General features: G+C 33.0%; 2 protein-coding genes and 1 pseudogene across 3 annotated transcripts; 2 read left to right on the top strand and 1 right to left on the bottom strand.

Moving 5' to 3' along the window:
* Positions 1 to 7,301: 7,301 nt before the first annotated feature.
* Positions 7,302 to 9,255, top strand: LOC104706487 (protein AAL-toxin resistant 7). Its single transcript, XM_010422684.3, has 2 exons — positions 7,302 to 8,421; positions 8,972 to 9,255. The coding sequence occupies exons 1-2, from the start codon at positions 7,553 to 7,555 to the stop codon at positions 9,021 to 9,023; spliced, it is 921 nt and encodes a 306-aa protein (XP_010420986.1). The 5' UTR covers positions 7,302 to 7,552; the 3' UTR covers positions 9,024 to 9,255.
* Positions 9,256 to 9,577: 322 nt separating this feature from the next.
* Positions 9,578 to 11,354, bottom strand: LOC104706485 (protein WHAT'S THIS FACTOR 1 homolog, chloroplastic-like). The gene is made up of 2 exons (XM_010422683.3): positions 11,218 to 11,354; positions 9,578 to 11,063 (listed from the first exon to the last, which is right to left on the bottom strand). Exon 2 carries the CDS (start codon positions 11,040 to 11,042, stop codon positions 9,708 to 9,710), a length of 1,335 nt encoding a protein of 444 aa, XP_010420985.1. The 5' UTR covers positions 11,043 to 11,063; positions 11,218 to 11,354; the 3' UTR covers positions 9,578 to 9,707.
* Positions 11,355 to 13,928: 2,574 nt separating this feature from the next.
* On the top strand, positions 13,929 to 14,948 carry LOC104706484 (ethylene-responsive transcription factor ERF016 pseudogene; annotated as a pseudogene). The gene has a single exon (XR_015564546.1). The product of XR_015564546.1 is annotated as an ethylene-responsive transcription factor ERF016 pseudogene (transcript).
* The last annotated feature ends 1,097 nt before the right edge of the window (positions 14,949 to 16,045 follow it).

Below are 16,045 nucleotides of genomic sequence, written 5' to 3'. Positions count from 1 at the left end.
AGCCGCAAGTTGTACGATTGCCGTTCTTATTAGGATGGGTCACATCATCAATCCTCAGCCCACTACCTTCCTCCATTAACCCATCAAACCGGTCTCTAGTTTCTGTGTGTATATCGACGGAATGGATTGGTAAACATATCACCATTGGGCGCTAAGATTTTACCACTTGAATGATTACTAACTGCTATAGAAGAAACACAAAGCGGAAAACGAAATAAAATGATACACACCTAATATTGTTCATCGTAGTGTCTACACACCCAGTAGTGTTAGCTAATGTGAAGATACTTCGATATTGTACACGAGACAATACTCACCTAATATTGTACTCGAGACAAATTCTTATATATGCAGCCATGCAGGTTCCATATGTTAAACGTCAAGACACAAAACATTTGTATAAGATATATACCGAGTCATTGGTCATTTCTATGAGCTAATTATATGTATACCAACTAAAACCATGTCTTATGGTTGACCAAATACCAATTCCGACGATTTACACAAAGAAAACCCCTAAAAGCACAATTCACTCCACACTTTGTTATTCTTTTTTTTTACAAGTTAATATTATAAAAACATACATACTAAACTATTGGTAAAAGGTTAATTTAAAAAACAAGATTAAATTAATTAGTTAAAAGGCATATAGCTATGACTATGATACGAGTTAAACCAGTAATTAACTAATTTGCTTGAGTTGTACGTATGTTAAAGTTGAAATTTTGTAATCAGTATACTAAACGAGATTTGTGAACATGTCCATGGCAATTTACAGATTTGGCGGAAATTATAGGTACTTCGAAACAAATTGTAACCGTCGCTTTGCAATATATTATAGACTTGAAAGTTTTCTAAACTTAGTGACGTTTATCAAATGTCATATTCGATATATTAATATTCTGATAAGTATTTAACGTTATATGATCTTACGTACACTGAAGAGGTAAACATTCTTGGTTTCTAAGTATTATTGCTTTTGTATATACAGCAAGCTAGCCACTGCAAAGGCTGACTCTGATGCATGCTGGTGTACGTGTTTAGTAAATTGCATTTTCTTACTATTTTCCTTGCAGTGAGAAATACAATGATTAGGATTCAGATTTGTGACGACAAAAATATTATATTCGCTTGGGCATTGGTGTGAACGGAATCCAACAAAAAAGGCTTTGATTGGTGGAATTGGTGGTCTCTCTATACAACAAAACTAAAACCAAAAGCATTTGCATCTTTATCCACTTCTTCACGGTTCACATCTCTCGTCTTTATCTGGATATTTATCTTGTTTCTTTCCCCTCATTTTATAAACAAGTTTATCAGATTGAGTTTTTACTTTTGTCTAACTTTAATTATGATCATTCTTCTTATGATGTGTAGTTGTGTACTTGTCTATTACTCATGAAAAATTACTCTTTCGACAGTACTTTAAAAAACATCCTTTACTTTTCACATATCACTCTCATGGTGTTATATTTTAAAACAATATGTATATAATTCTTTTAGAACCAATTGTGTAACATAACTATAAATTAGTCCTCTCCTCACTGCAAAAAAGTGGAAACAGCATAGATACTTATGTAATCCAAAATAAATAAATAGTTTATTTCTGAAGTGAACCATATACTAGCGAGATAGAATTTCATAACTTGAGAAAACAGCAATTAATGGAGGCCAATCACACCCAAATAACACGCAGAAGCTTTGACTTTGAACTATGAGTAGCAGGTAATAATAATAGAAAATTATACATATTCGCTCAAACCATGACTCCTTCTGCCAGTAACACGATACTATCGCGCGATTGTAGTTATTTGGAAAATGAATACTTAAATAAACTTAGTTATACCATCTCTTGGGGGAACCAACCAAGATTTGCAATTTGTAAACGTTTATCATCTTTTATTTACTTTATACGTTGGCGATAGATAAATATAGTTTTACACAATTACGTTTTCATATATAAAATTTAAACAGTCATGTACTGTAAGTGTTTACCTCTCTAGATTCTAATAATTAAAAGAAAAAATATTTTATAATGTAATACATTGATATATGAAACCATTACAATTAAATGTGAAAAGAGAAAAAGTATAAATGTGAAAATTAAATAAAAATCTTTACAACGACGACTTGTTGTATTGATTAAAATTAAGTGAATAAATACGGAGGAAGTCGAGGGTGGTCCAAAATTGACAACTAAATGATAAACAGTGAAGCGCATGTGCATGCATGCAAAATAATACATATATTAGTGAATCACAATTTAAAAAAAATGGAAATGAGAAGCCGCTGCTACATTTTTTTCCAATATATATACAACGTAAAAAATCCTCTTAAGTTTTTTATATTGATATGATTGAAGATCAGTTACTGCAATAGCAACTGAAAAGTATTAGGTGAGAGATCTTTAAACTCAGTCTGCTGCTAATGGCAACAAGATGGCAATGTAATTATGATTTTTCTCTTATTGAGTCGCATATCTTTTTAACAGAATCTGAGATAGTAAAGATAATTTCATTTTTGATATAATTTCATGTTTGATCCACCATATTAATCATAACATGACATGGTAAAGAAAATAGCTAGTTTCACTTTTTTACGTACCTAAACTCATCAAACTATTAAGTTAGCAATATCTTAATTAATATTATATAATATATTAAATAATTAAAGTTCGTAATTTTATAAAAACAAAATTATGAATCAGTTATAGCGCCAGGAAAATATTTCTTGTCACAACTTACACATTCACATTTAAAAGTCGTACTAGTTAGTTATACGATCTACATACAATTACAGCCAGATTAAATCATCTTTACCGGATAAGATTAAATATACTAAGTGAAGGGGATGAGAGAAAAGGAAATTTTTATATCCGAGTATATATGAATAATTTCCAGCTTAAAGCGGTAATTATTGACTCTCCCTAACAAAGTTTTACCAACGACCTTTCATTTCTTTCCTCTTTCGTCTGCCGTTGACTCTTTCTTTGTCCCATACATACCTGAATTTGTTTTACCTACATTGCTTATTTTTAATTTTTCTTTTCTTTTTTAAAAAAATAATTCGATATATATATTAAATTTCTCAAAAAATTATGTTTATACAATTATACTTAGCCAGTATTCATTATTTACTAAATCCGTTCTAAATTAATCGTATATCAAACGATTTAAAGATTATTAACAAGTTGTCGATTTGACATACATGTTGTGCATGGCATCAGCACACTTTTTTTTGTTTCCTTTCATTCAGACGGTTTACAATTCTTATCACACTTAAATGCTTGGTAAATCTCTTTCTGTAACTAAAATGATGCTTAATGAATGTTGCTATACAAATATTGATGGGCTCTCAGTAGCAGAACCAACGTCGGTCGGTCGCAGTCGGTGAGATGGGGGCACATGTCTCGGGTGATAAATAGAAAGTCACTGCAAAAAAAATGTAATATTACATCATTTATTTAATATTTTTGCATCAGATTTAAATGATACAAAAATAATCTGCATCATTTTAATGAATGATTTATATTTTATTGATGTAAATAATTTGTATCGGTTGAAACAAATATTTGTATCGATTATTGTAATTGAAGTTATTATGTATCATTACAAAAACATAATACTAATTTTGCATCAGTTAATATAAATAATTTTAATATTTGTTTCAGTTAGAGTAAACGATGTTAAATATTTATGTCAATTCTAAATACCTGATGTTAAGATTATAATATCAGTTTTAATAAATGATTCAAATAATTGTATATTTTACAATTAAAATTTTAAATCAAATATAATTAATTGCTGAATTTTGTGTTAGTTTCAAACTAATTATAATAATTTTGCTGTTTTCAATAATCAATAATTATAAATTAAATAATATTAAAAATTAAATTTCATAGAAAATATGGATACATAGTTTGAAAATCAAAAACAAATCCCACAATCATTAGCTAATTTTGTTCTTAATTCACCATAGTCTTGAATCTCATCTTGAAAATCATTTAGATCTGTTCCATCAATGGTGAATCACAGAGATATGTGTCTCTATCTCCATCACGTCCGCTCAGCTCCTTCTAAGCCTCATAATTCTAGAAATATTAATTGACATCATCTAAAATATATTTACATTGTGCTTTATGTTTTTATCCTTCTCAGAGTCTCTCTCACCTTCCTTCAACGTCTTGATAACAAAAGCTTTGTGAAATGGAACACTTTAGACTGAGAATTTTACACCGTTGACATTTGTTTGGGATGTCTTCTATGATCTTAATTAGGGGCAAACCAAGAACTGGTGACTCCAACTTCTTCACCTCCAACAATTCCTCACGGCGACTTGATGACATGGTTTTATGTTATATTGTTTTGGGGTTTTGTTCTTTTCGGGTGCATTTGGATGGCATAGAAAAGGCAAATCACTACAAAGTTATAATAAAATATATTGATAAAAAAAAAGAAGATGAAATGAAGAAGAAGAACCGAAGAAGTTATATTAAAAAGAAATAAAAAACTATTAGAATTAGATAGTGCAAAGGTAACGTAGATTTCTAGAGATATTTAGAAGAAGTTAGGATTCTATTTTTTAAGAAAATTTGTAATTTGATTCACTTAATCGTGGGAAAATGGATATTCTATTTCCAACAAAATAGTAAATTAGGGAGATAATTTTTTTTTAAATAATTAGAAAGAAAAGGATTTTTTTTTGGTTCGGCAATTATAAAAAAAAAGTGATGTAAAGCCATAAAAAATGATGCTAAATTACCAGTTTTATAAGAATCGATACAATTTTTTTTTCTTATATAATTAGTATCACTAATTAGTGACTTAAATCATATATCATTTTCTTAAGTGATGTAAATATAAATTTATAAATAAATCAATTATTTAAGTGATGTAAATTTATACATTTATATCAATATATAAAAGTGATACAAATTAATTTTTATTTACATCAGTTTCAATCAATTGATGCCACACAAATTAAAACGACATCGGTTATTGCAAATGATGTTACATTTTTAATTTTTGTATCAATGATAAATAAGTAATTTAAAATTGTATCACTTAGTTGTATGGTTCAATTTAAGTGATTTAATTTAAGCTTTTCTTTGTAGTGAGTGTTTGAATGATGGTGTGATCAAACTCAATTTTAAAACGTTACTGAACCAGTGAACCTAAGTTACATTCATTATCTTTTTGATATATGAAAGAGTAAAATTAGGGAGTAAAATGTGCAATAAATTTACTAAGAAAATGGAATATGATTTATTTTTTTGATATCTGTCGTGATACAGAAATTACTTTTACTGTCACTAGTACTGCTGTCTGAAAAAACTCTGCCAAAGAGAAAATAAAGGAGAGAAAACAAATTGGGTAACAGTAGCCATACCTCTGTCACTCACTCCCTCTTCAGGGTAATACACACACACGTATATCTCTACATATATCGCAATATCATAAAAGAAAAAGATAATAATAATTCCATACTTGCAAATCTTTATAAGCCGCAATTTTTTTAATTTGACTTCACCGGTGGCCCATATGTAATTAATTATCAGAAACCAACACAACAATTACTAGAATGTTATTTTAATTAAGATAATTTTGGTTTATGATCTGCGGTTGGAAAATCGAAAACTAACATTTGCTTTCCAATGACACCCTTAGTGTGTGAAAGTGAAATTAGGAAAAAGGGCCGTATTGAATTATATTGTGCATTGACAATGAAAGGAGGGAGGGAGAGAGAGGGAGAGAGTTGAATTTGAAAGAAACCTCGAATTTGGACTATATATTTCTGCTTTTATATATCCCCACAGTATTGCCTGCAGACACATTTTCACCATACCTCTCCCTCTCTCATACTCTGGTGTTGTCATAATCTCAATCTCTTTTAGTACAACAACTTATTTGGTGAATAACATAACTATTACTACAATTCTGCATGCATTGATGGAGAAAATAAAAACTAGATAACTACTGGCTGTCTCTTAGTCAAATAAAGCTCAAATTTAAAAATTTGGGTACATGTAGTCGCTACACATTTTCTTTGACCGCATCTACTGAAACCCTATCGATTTTAAACTAGGGTTAGAAAAAAAAAGGTATATATTCTCCTTTCTGCTTCTTTCATTTATATTAATCTTACGTTTCTCGAATTAATGTATTTTAGTTTCCTTAAATCTCTGTACTAATAGGTTAAGAATATAGTATGAGATCATGGAGTTAGGCATGAATCAAGACAAACTAAAGTTACCATTATCTGTAAACGTTTGACTAGTTAGTTTTGAACAAATCTCGTATGTATGTACGTAGTAGACCATTGTTTTGTTTCTCGGAATAAACGGATAATGGGTGATGATCGTATATGGTAATACTCTATTCAATTCATTCGTGTTTATATCATTTGTGTACTTTCACATAAAATTTCAAAAGTGGTAAAATTCCAAGAATCAAAAATATCTTCATAAGTTATACAGGGTTACGTCTCTTTTCACTAAATCGAATCTAGTAAAATTTTCAATGTCTGTTATAAAGTGAGCGGTAGAATATTAATATTTGCATCATATATGCAAAAAATAAAAGAAAATAAAATCATTTAAAAGAGCATTTGTTTGATCTTCATGTAGGTGGGTCCCACTGTACTTGCAGACAAAGGCTTTTAACAGAAGACTAGTGTCATATGGATTCTCTTCCCTAAAACTCCAATAATACCCCCCCCCCCCCCCTCCCAAAACAGAAAGAATTATTTTCTTCTTCAAAAAAAAAAAGACATTTGTTGTTTTTAAATATATCAAACCTTTTATATTTCTGCATAATTTTCATTTTATCTATTTTGGAATCAATCAATTACAAAATCTTCTGTTGCGATAAGAACCCTTTTGCTTTTATTGGGGAAGTTATGTTGCTAAGATCCAAACACACAGTTTATCTCTTACCATTTACATTATTCTAAATATAGTATGTATCAGTTTAGCATGTCTTGTAGTGGATACAAAATTTTAGACTTCTTTTTCAGAGAACAGTCACTTTAAATATTTGCTTACACGAGAAAGAAAAGAAAAGAAATTAACACAATTTCTTCTACCAATTTTATCTTTTGTTAAGTAAGAGAGAGGACACTTTGGTCAATTACTGCCAAGTGCCCAACCATCCAAACAGACCCATTTACGGCAAAGTTTAATGAAAGAAAAAAACAATTCAGTTTTTGCCAAAATTGGGAGAGAAAAAAAACACACACACACAGACACTGATTAACTCTGAAGTAATATGTCTCATTTTTTTATAATAATTTCGAGTTTTCTTACAAAAATAAAATTTCAGTAATATTGGGCGAGAAGAGCAGAGTATTTATATCACCCACGAGGCTTTGCTTCTTCTTCCTCCTTCATCACCTCTCTTTCTCTTTCTGTTCTCTTTCCGGAGACATTTGTCTAAATCTCATCATTATTTACAATCTCTTCTAACTCAAAATACAGCCTTGAGAAAAATAATGATCCAAGAGAAGAAACACATGTTGTTAGTAGTACTTATATAAATCATAATTAAAATCTTTAATGGTCAGATCAAACAAGCAAGAACCACGCGTCTCAGCTACTTACATCCGATCTCTCGTGAAGCAACAACTTCTTGCTTCTTCCACCACCACTACTATTATGACCACCACAACCGATGGAAGCGGTGGCGGCGGCGGCGGCGGCAAAACGCAATCGCAAACGCAAACGCACAAGAAACAAGTGAGGAGGCGACTTCACACTAGCCGTCCTTACCAAGAACGTCTCCTCAACATGGCTGAAGCTCGTAGAGAAATCGTCACCGCTTTAAAACAACACCGCGCTTCCATGAGACAAGCCTCTAGGATCCCACCGCCTCAACCACCGCCACCACCGCAGCCGCTTAATCTCTTCTCTCCGTCGCCTCCTCCTCCTCCACCTCCGGATCCGTTTTCTTGGACGAATCCGTCTCTCAATTTCCTCCTCCCTAACCAACCTTTAGGGTTAAACCTAAACTTCCAAGATTTCAACGACTACATCCAAACCTCATCGACAACATCTTCATCTTCATCATCATCATCATCTTCATCTTCCTCATCATCGTTTTTTCCGACTAATCCACACATCTACTCTTCCCCTTCACCTCCTCCCACCTTCACCACCGCCACCTCAGATTCAGCTCCTCAACCACCCTCTTCCTCCGCCGGGGAGAACAACGTGGGGACGTCAGCTTGGTGGTCAGAGCTCATGATGAAAACGGTGGAGGCGCCGGAGATTAAACCGGAGACAGAAGAAGTCGAAGATGACGTGTTCCCTAAGCTTAGTGACGTCATGGAGTTCCCTTCGTGGTTAAACCAAACTGAAGAAGAATTGTTTCATCCTTACAATCTCACTGATCATTACTCAATCCCTCACAATCCTCCCTTATCCTGGTAATTATATATATTTTTTTTTTGTATGCTAAATTAAATTATTAAATCTGTATTCTCTTCCTCCGGAATCACCGGCGGTGAAAATTGCGGCGGTTCTTGCATAAACTTCAGTGATTGAGATTTGAGGCAGAACACAAAAAACAGAATCATTTTTTTGTTTCTTTTTGATAATTAAAAATTTGAACGTATTGATTAAACAATATGAAAAACTTGTGGTATGAGAAGGATCCACATCGGTTTATTGCATGATCTGAAGCTGTCCGTTGTTTTTTTTTTTGTTATGGTCCAATCCAATGATAATATCGCCGACATCTATCAAACACTATCCTTACCCCATTTTTCTGAAACTGTCCCAAAACCGTCTTGACGTCATCCGATATATAATTATAAGTTATATATTCTTGTTGTGAATTATCATTGCTTGTATTATTCAAGTTTGGTTGCTTGGTAACTTAGTGTTCTTCATTATATTTTGTTCTTTTTTCCCATTATCGTGGTAATTGATTATATCTACTGTAACGTTATTGATGTGTGATATTGTAATTTACAGTATGGAGATTGGAGAGATTGAAGGCATGGATGGAGAAGACTGGCTTGCTTGAACCACAACAAAGATTGATTACTGTTTACTTTTTTTTTCGCAGACATGATGAATCAACTCTTTGGTTCTTTTCTTATTTTTCCCTTATTTTATTTGTTTTCTTATAAATTTTTCTTTTTGTTCGGAGACATTTTGAATCTTCTTAAAATAAACAAGAAGCCTGCGGAGAGAAAATGTTCGATTTGGCAAAGTCACATGATTATTGCAATAAACTTTTCCTCTTTCTTCTTCTATTATTAATTTTATTTATGTTTAAAAACTTATTACTAATTTTTAATGTTTCTGTTAAACTCTTTTTTTTTTTTTTTGGATCCACTGTTCTTTTTAGTCTAGTGTGTATTTCAATTGTCATAAAGAGTTCTCACAATCCTGTTACAGCTTTAATAGGTTACCCCTTCCCTCACCTATACGAGCATGTTATACAGTTGAATTTACACCTTAGCTAGGTATCTATTTTTTCTTTTTTTCTTTTTTGTCTATTTCAATCTTATTGTAAAATTCACCTACTCGGTATTGTGTACAATTCAGACTTCCCTTCTTCTACAATATTGGAGATTGTTTGAATAGAAACTTCATGAACCTTGTGAAGATAGTAACGTCAGGTGTTTTACATATACAAAGGAAGAGGAAAGTTTCCAAACTTTCCATCAGATTCTTGCTCAGCAAATGATTTAGAGACTTTTCTCTAAACTTTGTTATGCTCTTCATATGCATCATTGACTTCATCAATGTCCATCTCATCATCATCTGTTCCCACATCATCATCATCTTTCTCAAATTCAACACTCAAACTTTCATCTCCTGAACCACTCTCCAGCAGTTCGCTTTCTTGCATGTCCAAAGTATCACTATAAGTTGGAATATCTCTCTTCCTTCCTCTGTAACCCGTAAACTTCAGCAGCTTCTCTTTCCAAAGTATCAAAGGACACTTGTCAATCAGCTCTGGCCCTTGGTAACCTTCTGTCAAGAACACACTGAACCTCTTCCCTCTCTCAGAGACATAGAAGATACCACAATGCTTCAGAAAAATCCTCATCAGCTTCTGCGGCATCACAAACTCCCTTCTGAAATGGGTCAGATGATCCGTCACCAATCTCTTCTCAAGTGTAAAGCTAAGCAGTTCGTGCATAACCGCAATCGCCCGTTTGTCGAATTCCTTTGAACCTGCTTCGAGTCCACGTGCATCAGCATAAGGAGACAGGTAAGTTCGTTTCTGAAAATGTTCTATCTTCCCTCTGTACCTGTACATTTTCTTGTATGACGGAGGAAACTTCATGGGGAAAGCCAGTGAAAGCACACCTGGCTTGTGATCGTTTTCCTCAGTTAAACCTAGAGTCTTCTTCTCCAACTCTGTGACAGCCCAAGCTGGGTTCCATGAAACAAGCTCAAGATACTCCTCATCTCCAAGTTTCACAACTTTAAAATGCTGAGGAAACTTGTTGACCCAGTTTATCCTAAAATCAAGAGGCAACCCAAAATCCCTCCGGAAATGAACAATCTTATCCAAAGGAAGCTTCTTATCAATAGACATCATCAAACACCTAGTCACATGTTCTGCAGCCTTGTCTCCATTCCCCTCAAGTAACCTGTCATGCTCGTCCAACAAGTCTTCCCCTTCCTCTGTCAACCCACACCACAAGACCCCTCTCTGATCTTTGTACAACTCAAACAACTTAGGAGACTTTCTGATGAAATCGCTGATCTTATGCGGTTTAGGCAAATTAATCTGTCTTCTGTACTGCTCCAACGACCTGACTGTAATGATCATATCTCGCTCACCCTTCAACACCTCCATCAAGAAAATCACTTTGGAAGCAATTTTCCATTTCTCTGTAGCTATCTCGAGCTCTTGGACTCTCTTTTCCCTACTCCTATCTTGAACACGCTTGCTGCTGGTCATGAACCTCACCCATACCCGTCCGAAAGAGGACTCGCCGGATAAAACGCTTCTCTCAGGCATTATCGCAAACATGTTATGGGCATTCACGTAGAATCGTAGCCTACATCGTAACCCTTCCATCACAGCCTCACCTTTATGCACCTAAACAACAACAACCATCAACCCTTAGTTTTTTCCACCTCTAGATCGACTTAAACACAATAATTGGATCGATAGATTATTTACATCAAAACCGTGAAACTAGTCTTTCAGATGCCATGCGTGATGTAAATGTACAAACTGAGAGATGCAGTACCTTAAAATATACGTCGGAGAAGTAATAGAGTCTGAAGGGTAAGCGGCGAGGTGAAAATGTGGGGAAAAGCCATGCGACGGAGGTCCGGCGGCGACAAGAAGACACACAAGGCAGAAGAAGATGCTCAGTGTCTTTGTTTTCTTCTATGATTCTATCTTGTAAATGAGCCCCATAAAGCCCATTAAGTACTTATATGGGCTTTTCCATTTGAGTCTGAAAAATCCACTGTTGACATCATTGTTGACAGTTAACATTATAACGATGGGATCATGGGACCATATAAACGATTGATTGTGTTTGTACTATATAACTTTTTCGTTTTCTGAAGAAATGACTGTTTTGCAGTTGTTAATGACAATGCCATATTTCGACGTTTGGTCGTTAATTCAAAATTCGAAACGTTAATTTTTACTGTTTATTATAATTTTAAAATCATCACTCGAGTTTCTCTGATATGTAGTTAAAACCTGGAGTATTGTTGAATCAACAATTGTAAAATGAATAAAATTCAATTGTTGTTGTCAGTCGTTTTGTTATTGACAACTAGGAAACAAATTAGTAATAAAATGTCTGGTTTGGTTAATCGTTTTATCCAACGTCTGTTATATAGCCGCTGAATACAAACCTAATTAAAAAGCAAAAAAATATATATATATATATATATATATAATTATATATACATAATAGATGATTAAGAAAGAAGTGGGGAAGGATCCAAATTCATTCCTTCACAAGTGTAGCTTTCATGAAACGTGTTACAATACTATGATAGGATGTTGACCAAACACATGTCTATCTATCAATTTATCTATATTAAATATATAAAATAATTTAAACTCCTAATTTCATCTATGGCACAAGGGACTACAAATGTACCAAACCATCCACTTTATATTTTACATGATACCTTTCACTTTTGGAAAAGATATTTAAAAGAGAGTTACCAATTATACTATAACACCATTTGATCTACCCCAGTTATATAGTTATATATAATTGCTTCAACAACTTTTATAATTAAAACGGTTTATAAATCCAAACCGGGAGAACAAGGCATACATAAACTATTATTTAACCGACATATATAATAGAGCTTTACGTGTTAATATATCCGTTTAAATTGCAATATATGTGGAGAAAGCATAACGATCTATTTTAACCGGGTCAGAACAGTCTGTTGCAAATGCGCTAATGCTATCGTCGTCTTTTGTTGGTTGATCATATGTAATATTGCAGACTTTGCTGTTGTTTATGTCATTGTTTTGAATTATTTATCTTAGTCACATGTCAATGCTTATGCTCATAAATAAGTTCTTCGTTTGTAAAATCTTCACATCATATATAATGGGTCACCAATTTGAAAGGTTTGTTTTGATCATTTAAATATGTGGTCGACAAAAAAAAGGAAAAAAATAGTAGATAAATTAAGTCATGGTCTCTATATATACGTTATATACACGTTATTAGTCGTACTACTAAGGTGCTTAACACTTTTGGATACAAACAAGCAACCAAAAACAAAAAAACGGTATTGTGGTACTACTCAATGATACCGGTTTCAATTGGACTTATATGCCATATTCCTTGTTTTTGCTCAAAGAAAATATATAAAAATGCGATATGTCTTCTACGACTGAAGCAAAAAAAAACGTTCAAATAGAGAAAGAATGTAAATAAAAGAAACAGATACATTAATTGTAAAGTACCACATTACTTGGCATCGGTATAACTCGTTTAATAAAAACACATTTCAAGCTAGTTTTGCAGATCACGATTGCCAAAATACTTAGATTTAGTAGTCATCAGAAGAGTTACATATGTTTTTAAATCACTCGATCAAATTTGTAGAAATATTGTAAGCTTTTAACAAAAAAAGAATTATTGTAAAACTTAAAAAACTAGGAAAGTCTATAAACAACCCTAACGATTATTTCCATAAGAACTTTCAATTTTCAAGATGTAAAAAACGTTTTTCGTTTTGAATAAAGATTACATTTTTTTTTTTTTTTTAAGTTGTAATGTTGTATTCATTAGGTCATATGCATCAAGGGTTTCTTAACTAAGTTTTCACTAATTAAAAAATTAAAAGTAACAAAAAAGTAGGAGAGAAAGTGAGAAACTTTTCTCAAAAATTCTCATTTGAGTATTCTGGATACATGGCTAATTCTAACTGGTTATATTTTATTTTTCTAATTTCTTATTTAAATAAATAATAATTTTAGATAAAATAATTAAAATACAATATTTTGAGAAACCCACTAAATATTGGCTAATTCTATCTGGTTATATTTTATTTTTCTAATTTCTTATTTAAATAAATAATAATTTTATATAAAAATAATTAAAATACAATATTTTGAGAAACCCACTAAATATTTACCAATGCAGATGCTCTTATAAATTTTCAAATTTGAAATTAAAAACTAGTAATAAATAAAACTTATACTTAAATAATAAGAAGTGAAAAAAGATAATATATATGATTAATGTTTTAATTTTGTGGTTTAGTTAAAAAAAAAAAAAGGTAAAATAAGCAATTGAAAACATCATAATAACTGGAGGGAATTAATTTACAGAGCACGTGTGGAATAATAAAACGTGATCGCTAACTAGGCATCCGCGTTGCCACGTAGGCATCATCTTCTTCAACAACGCGCATACAATCTGCGACCTTCTTCATATAACTGTACTTATCACACACTCATGTATATATACACTCACAAGCCGCCATTTTCACTATACTGTCATCTCCAAAACATACCTGAAGATACATACATACACCACTATTTCATCACTCATACTCAAAAATACACAAAAACCCAATTTTATATTATCCAACTCTAGATATGGAAGCTGCATCGCCCAAGTACACTGGTGTACGGAAGAGGAAGTGGGGTAAATGGGTTGCTGAGATACGTCTCCCCAACAGCCGTGAGAGGATCTGGCTCGGCTCTTTTGAATCAGCTGAGAAAGCGGCGCGTGCTTTCGACGCGGCTCTTTACTGTCTCCGTGGCCCTGGGGCACGTTTTAACTTCCCAGATAATCCCCCGGTGATTCCCGGCGGTCGTTCTCTTACGCCGCAGCAGATTCAGGTCGTGGCGAGCCGTTTCGCCTGCGAGGAGGAGGAGGATCAGCTAGTACCACCGCAACCGTCTCCGCCACGTGGCGACCATAAGACGGAGGAGGAGGAGGAGGAGGAAGAGATAATTTCAGCACGTGGGGAAATGAGTGGTGGGAGTGGTGGGCCTATGTTAGGGCAAGTTGAGCAAGGTAATAACAACAACAACGAGGGTACTACTAATAGTAGTAACGACACGTCGTCGTATTGGCCTTTTATATGGGAGGACGAGAATCTTGTAGGTGGTCCTCAAACCTCGGGGGAGTTCGGTTTTTTCACGGATGATGATTCAACCAATTTGTATTTTCCAACACAATCGTCTGATTTTTACTATGATGAAGCTTGTGAAGATGATTTCTCTCATTACAGTATTAACCTTTGGAATTTCTGAGATCCAATTTTTTTCGTGATCTTGGAACATATATTCCTATATATTGATTTTTATTCAATTTATGGATTTATTTCAAGATTTCAAAATGATCTTGAACCAGAATCTTCAGCTACCACCACCTAGAGGTGAATCATTGTTTGAAGCCTTTATATATATGTCACAATGTAAGCAAGCCTCTTTGTTCTTCTTTATGGTCTAGTTAATTATAGCCAGACTTCATCATCTGATTCTTCTTCTTCTTTTTTTTCTTTTTTACTATACGGTATAGTCTATACCAATTTGCTTCACATTTCTTTTCTTTTTTTCTTCTTCTTTGTATTTATGTGCTATGTCCACACTGTAATTTCCTTCTCTTTTCTAGGATTTGCTTGCATATTTTTGTAACAAGCCAATCTTGACCCCGTATCTTTTGGTCTTAGATGGTTTTCTATGTTCATCATATATATACATAAGGTTCCCTATGCGTGTTATTCTATATATAAATTACTCACGTTTTTACGTGTGTGAAAATGTTGTTATATAAATAAAACTTGTACTAAAGACTCGATACAAATATCATATGAATGATGTTAGTCCAACTAGTTTTTGAGGTGTCGTTTTTAATACGGCTGAATTGTTAAAGTTATATTTGAAAGCAGATGATTTACATCTTGTGGGGTCAACACAAATATAATCAAAATATGATTACGGATTTGGACTATATATAAGCCAAAAACAATAGCCTTCATAGCTAACAGTACAATAGATATTAGATGGATTAAATCACTGAACTGTGGCAGAGGTCGAAAATTGAGATAATTTTATACCGAATAAAAGACTATAAAAGAGTTTGTCAAAAAAAAAAAAAAAAAAAAAAAAAAGACTATAAAAGTACTTAAATAAGAGTGTTCTATGATATTAACAGACCAAAACTAACAAGATCCAAAACAAAGTCATAAAATCAAGTTATTAAACGTTAATTTGTGGTAATACAATTAGACGCAGTGAATTTATAAGCGTTCTTTACTTATTTGCAGTAGCATGCTATGCTACAAAATAGTGTGGCAACCTTTTTTTTGTTTTTAATATAAAGAATTTATTTGTTTGATGTTCGACCACATATACTACTAGTACTAATGAATGATTCATACTTGGTGGTAAAGCTACAAAGGTTACGTAGGCGTATACTAAATTGTTGTGTATTGACAATACAGTAATGTATGTGATTGGCGGTTTTTAGTACTACTACTATGAACGACTCTCGTTGAGGGGTACTGGGAGCGGGATGAGCAATGTCCCAATGGTCCCCAAATTCTAAAGATATCACGCTATGTAAAAAT

The sequence above is a fragment of the Camelina sativa genome, chromosome 8 (genome assembly GCF_030686135.1).
Source record: "Camelina sativa cultivar CO46 ecotype springtype chromosome 8, ASM3068613v1".
NCBI lineage: Eukaryota > Viridiplantae > Streptophyta > Magnoliopsida > Brassicales > Brassicaceae > Camelina > Camelina sativa.
This window is presented reverse-complemented; position numbering and strand designations above follow the sequence as displayed.

Excerpts from the sequence above, each read along its gene's own strand:
- LOC104706485 (XM_010422683.3), bottom strand. The coding sequence starts at position 11,042 with ATGGAAGGGTTACGATGTAGGCTACGATTCTACGTGAATGCCCATAAC.
- LOC104706487 (XM_010422684.3), top strand. The coding sequence starts at position 7,553 with ATGGTCAGATCAAACAAGCAAGAACCACGCGTCTCAGCTACTTACATC. Across the intron at positions 8,422-8,971 it reads CACAATCCTCCCTTATCCTG|TATGGAGATTGGAGAGATTG; the intron begins GTAATTATATAT and ends TGTAATTTACAG.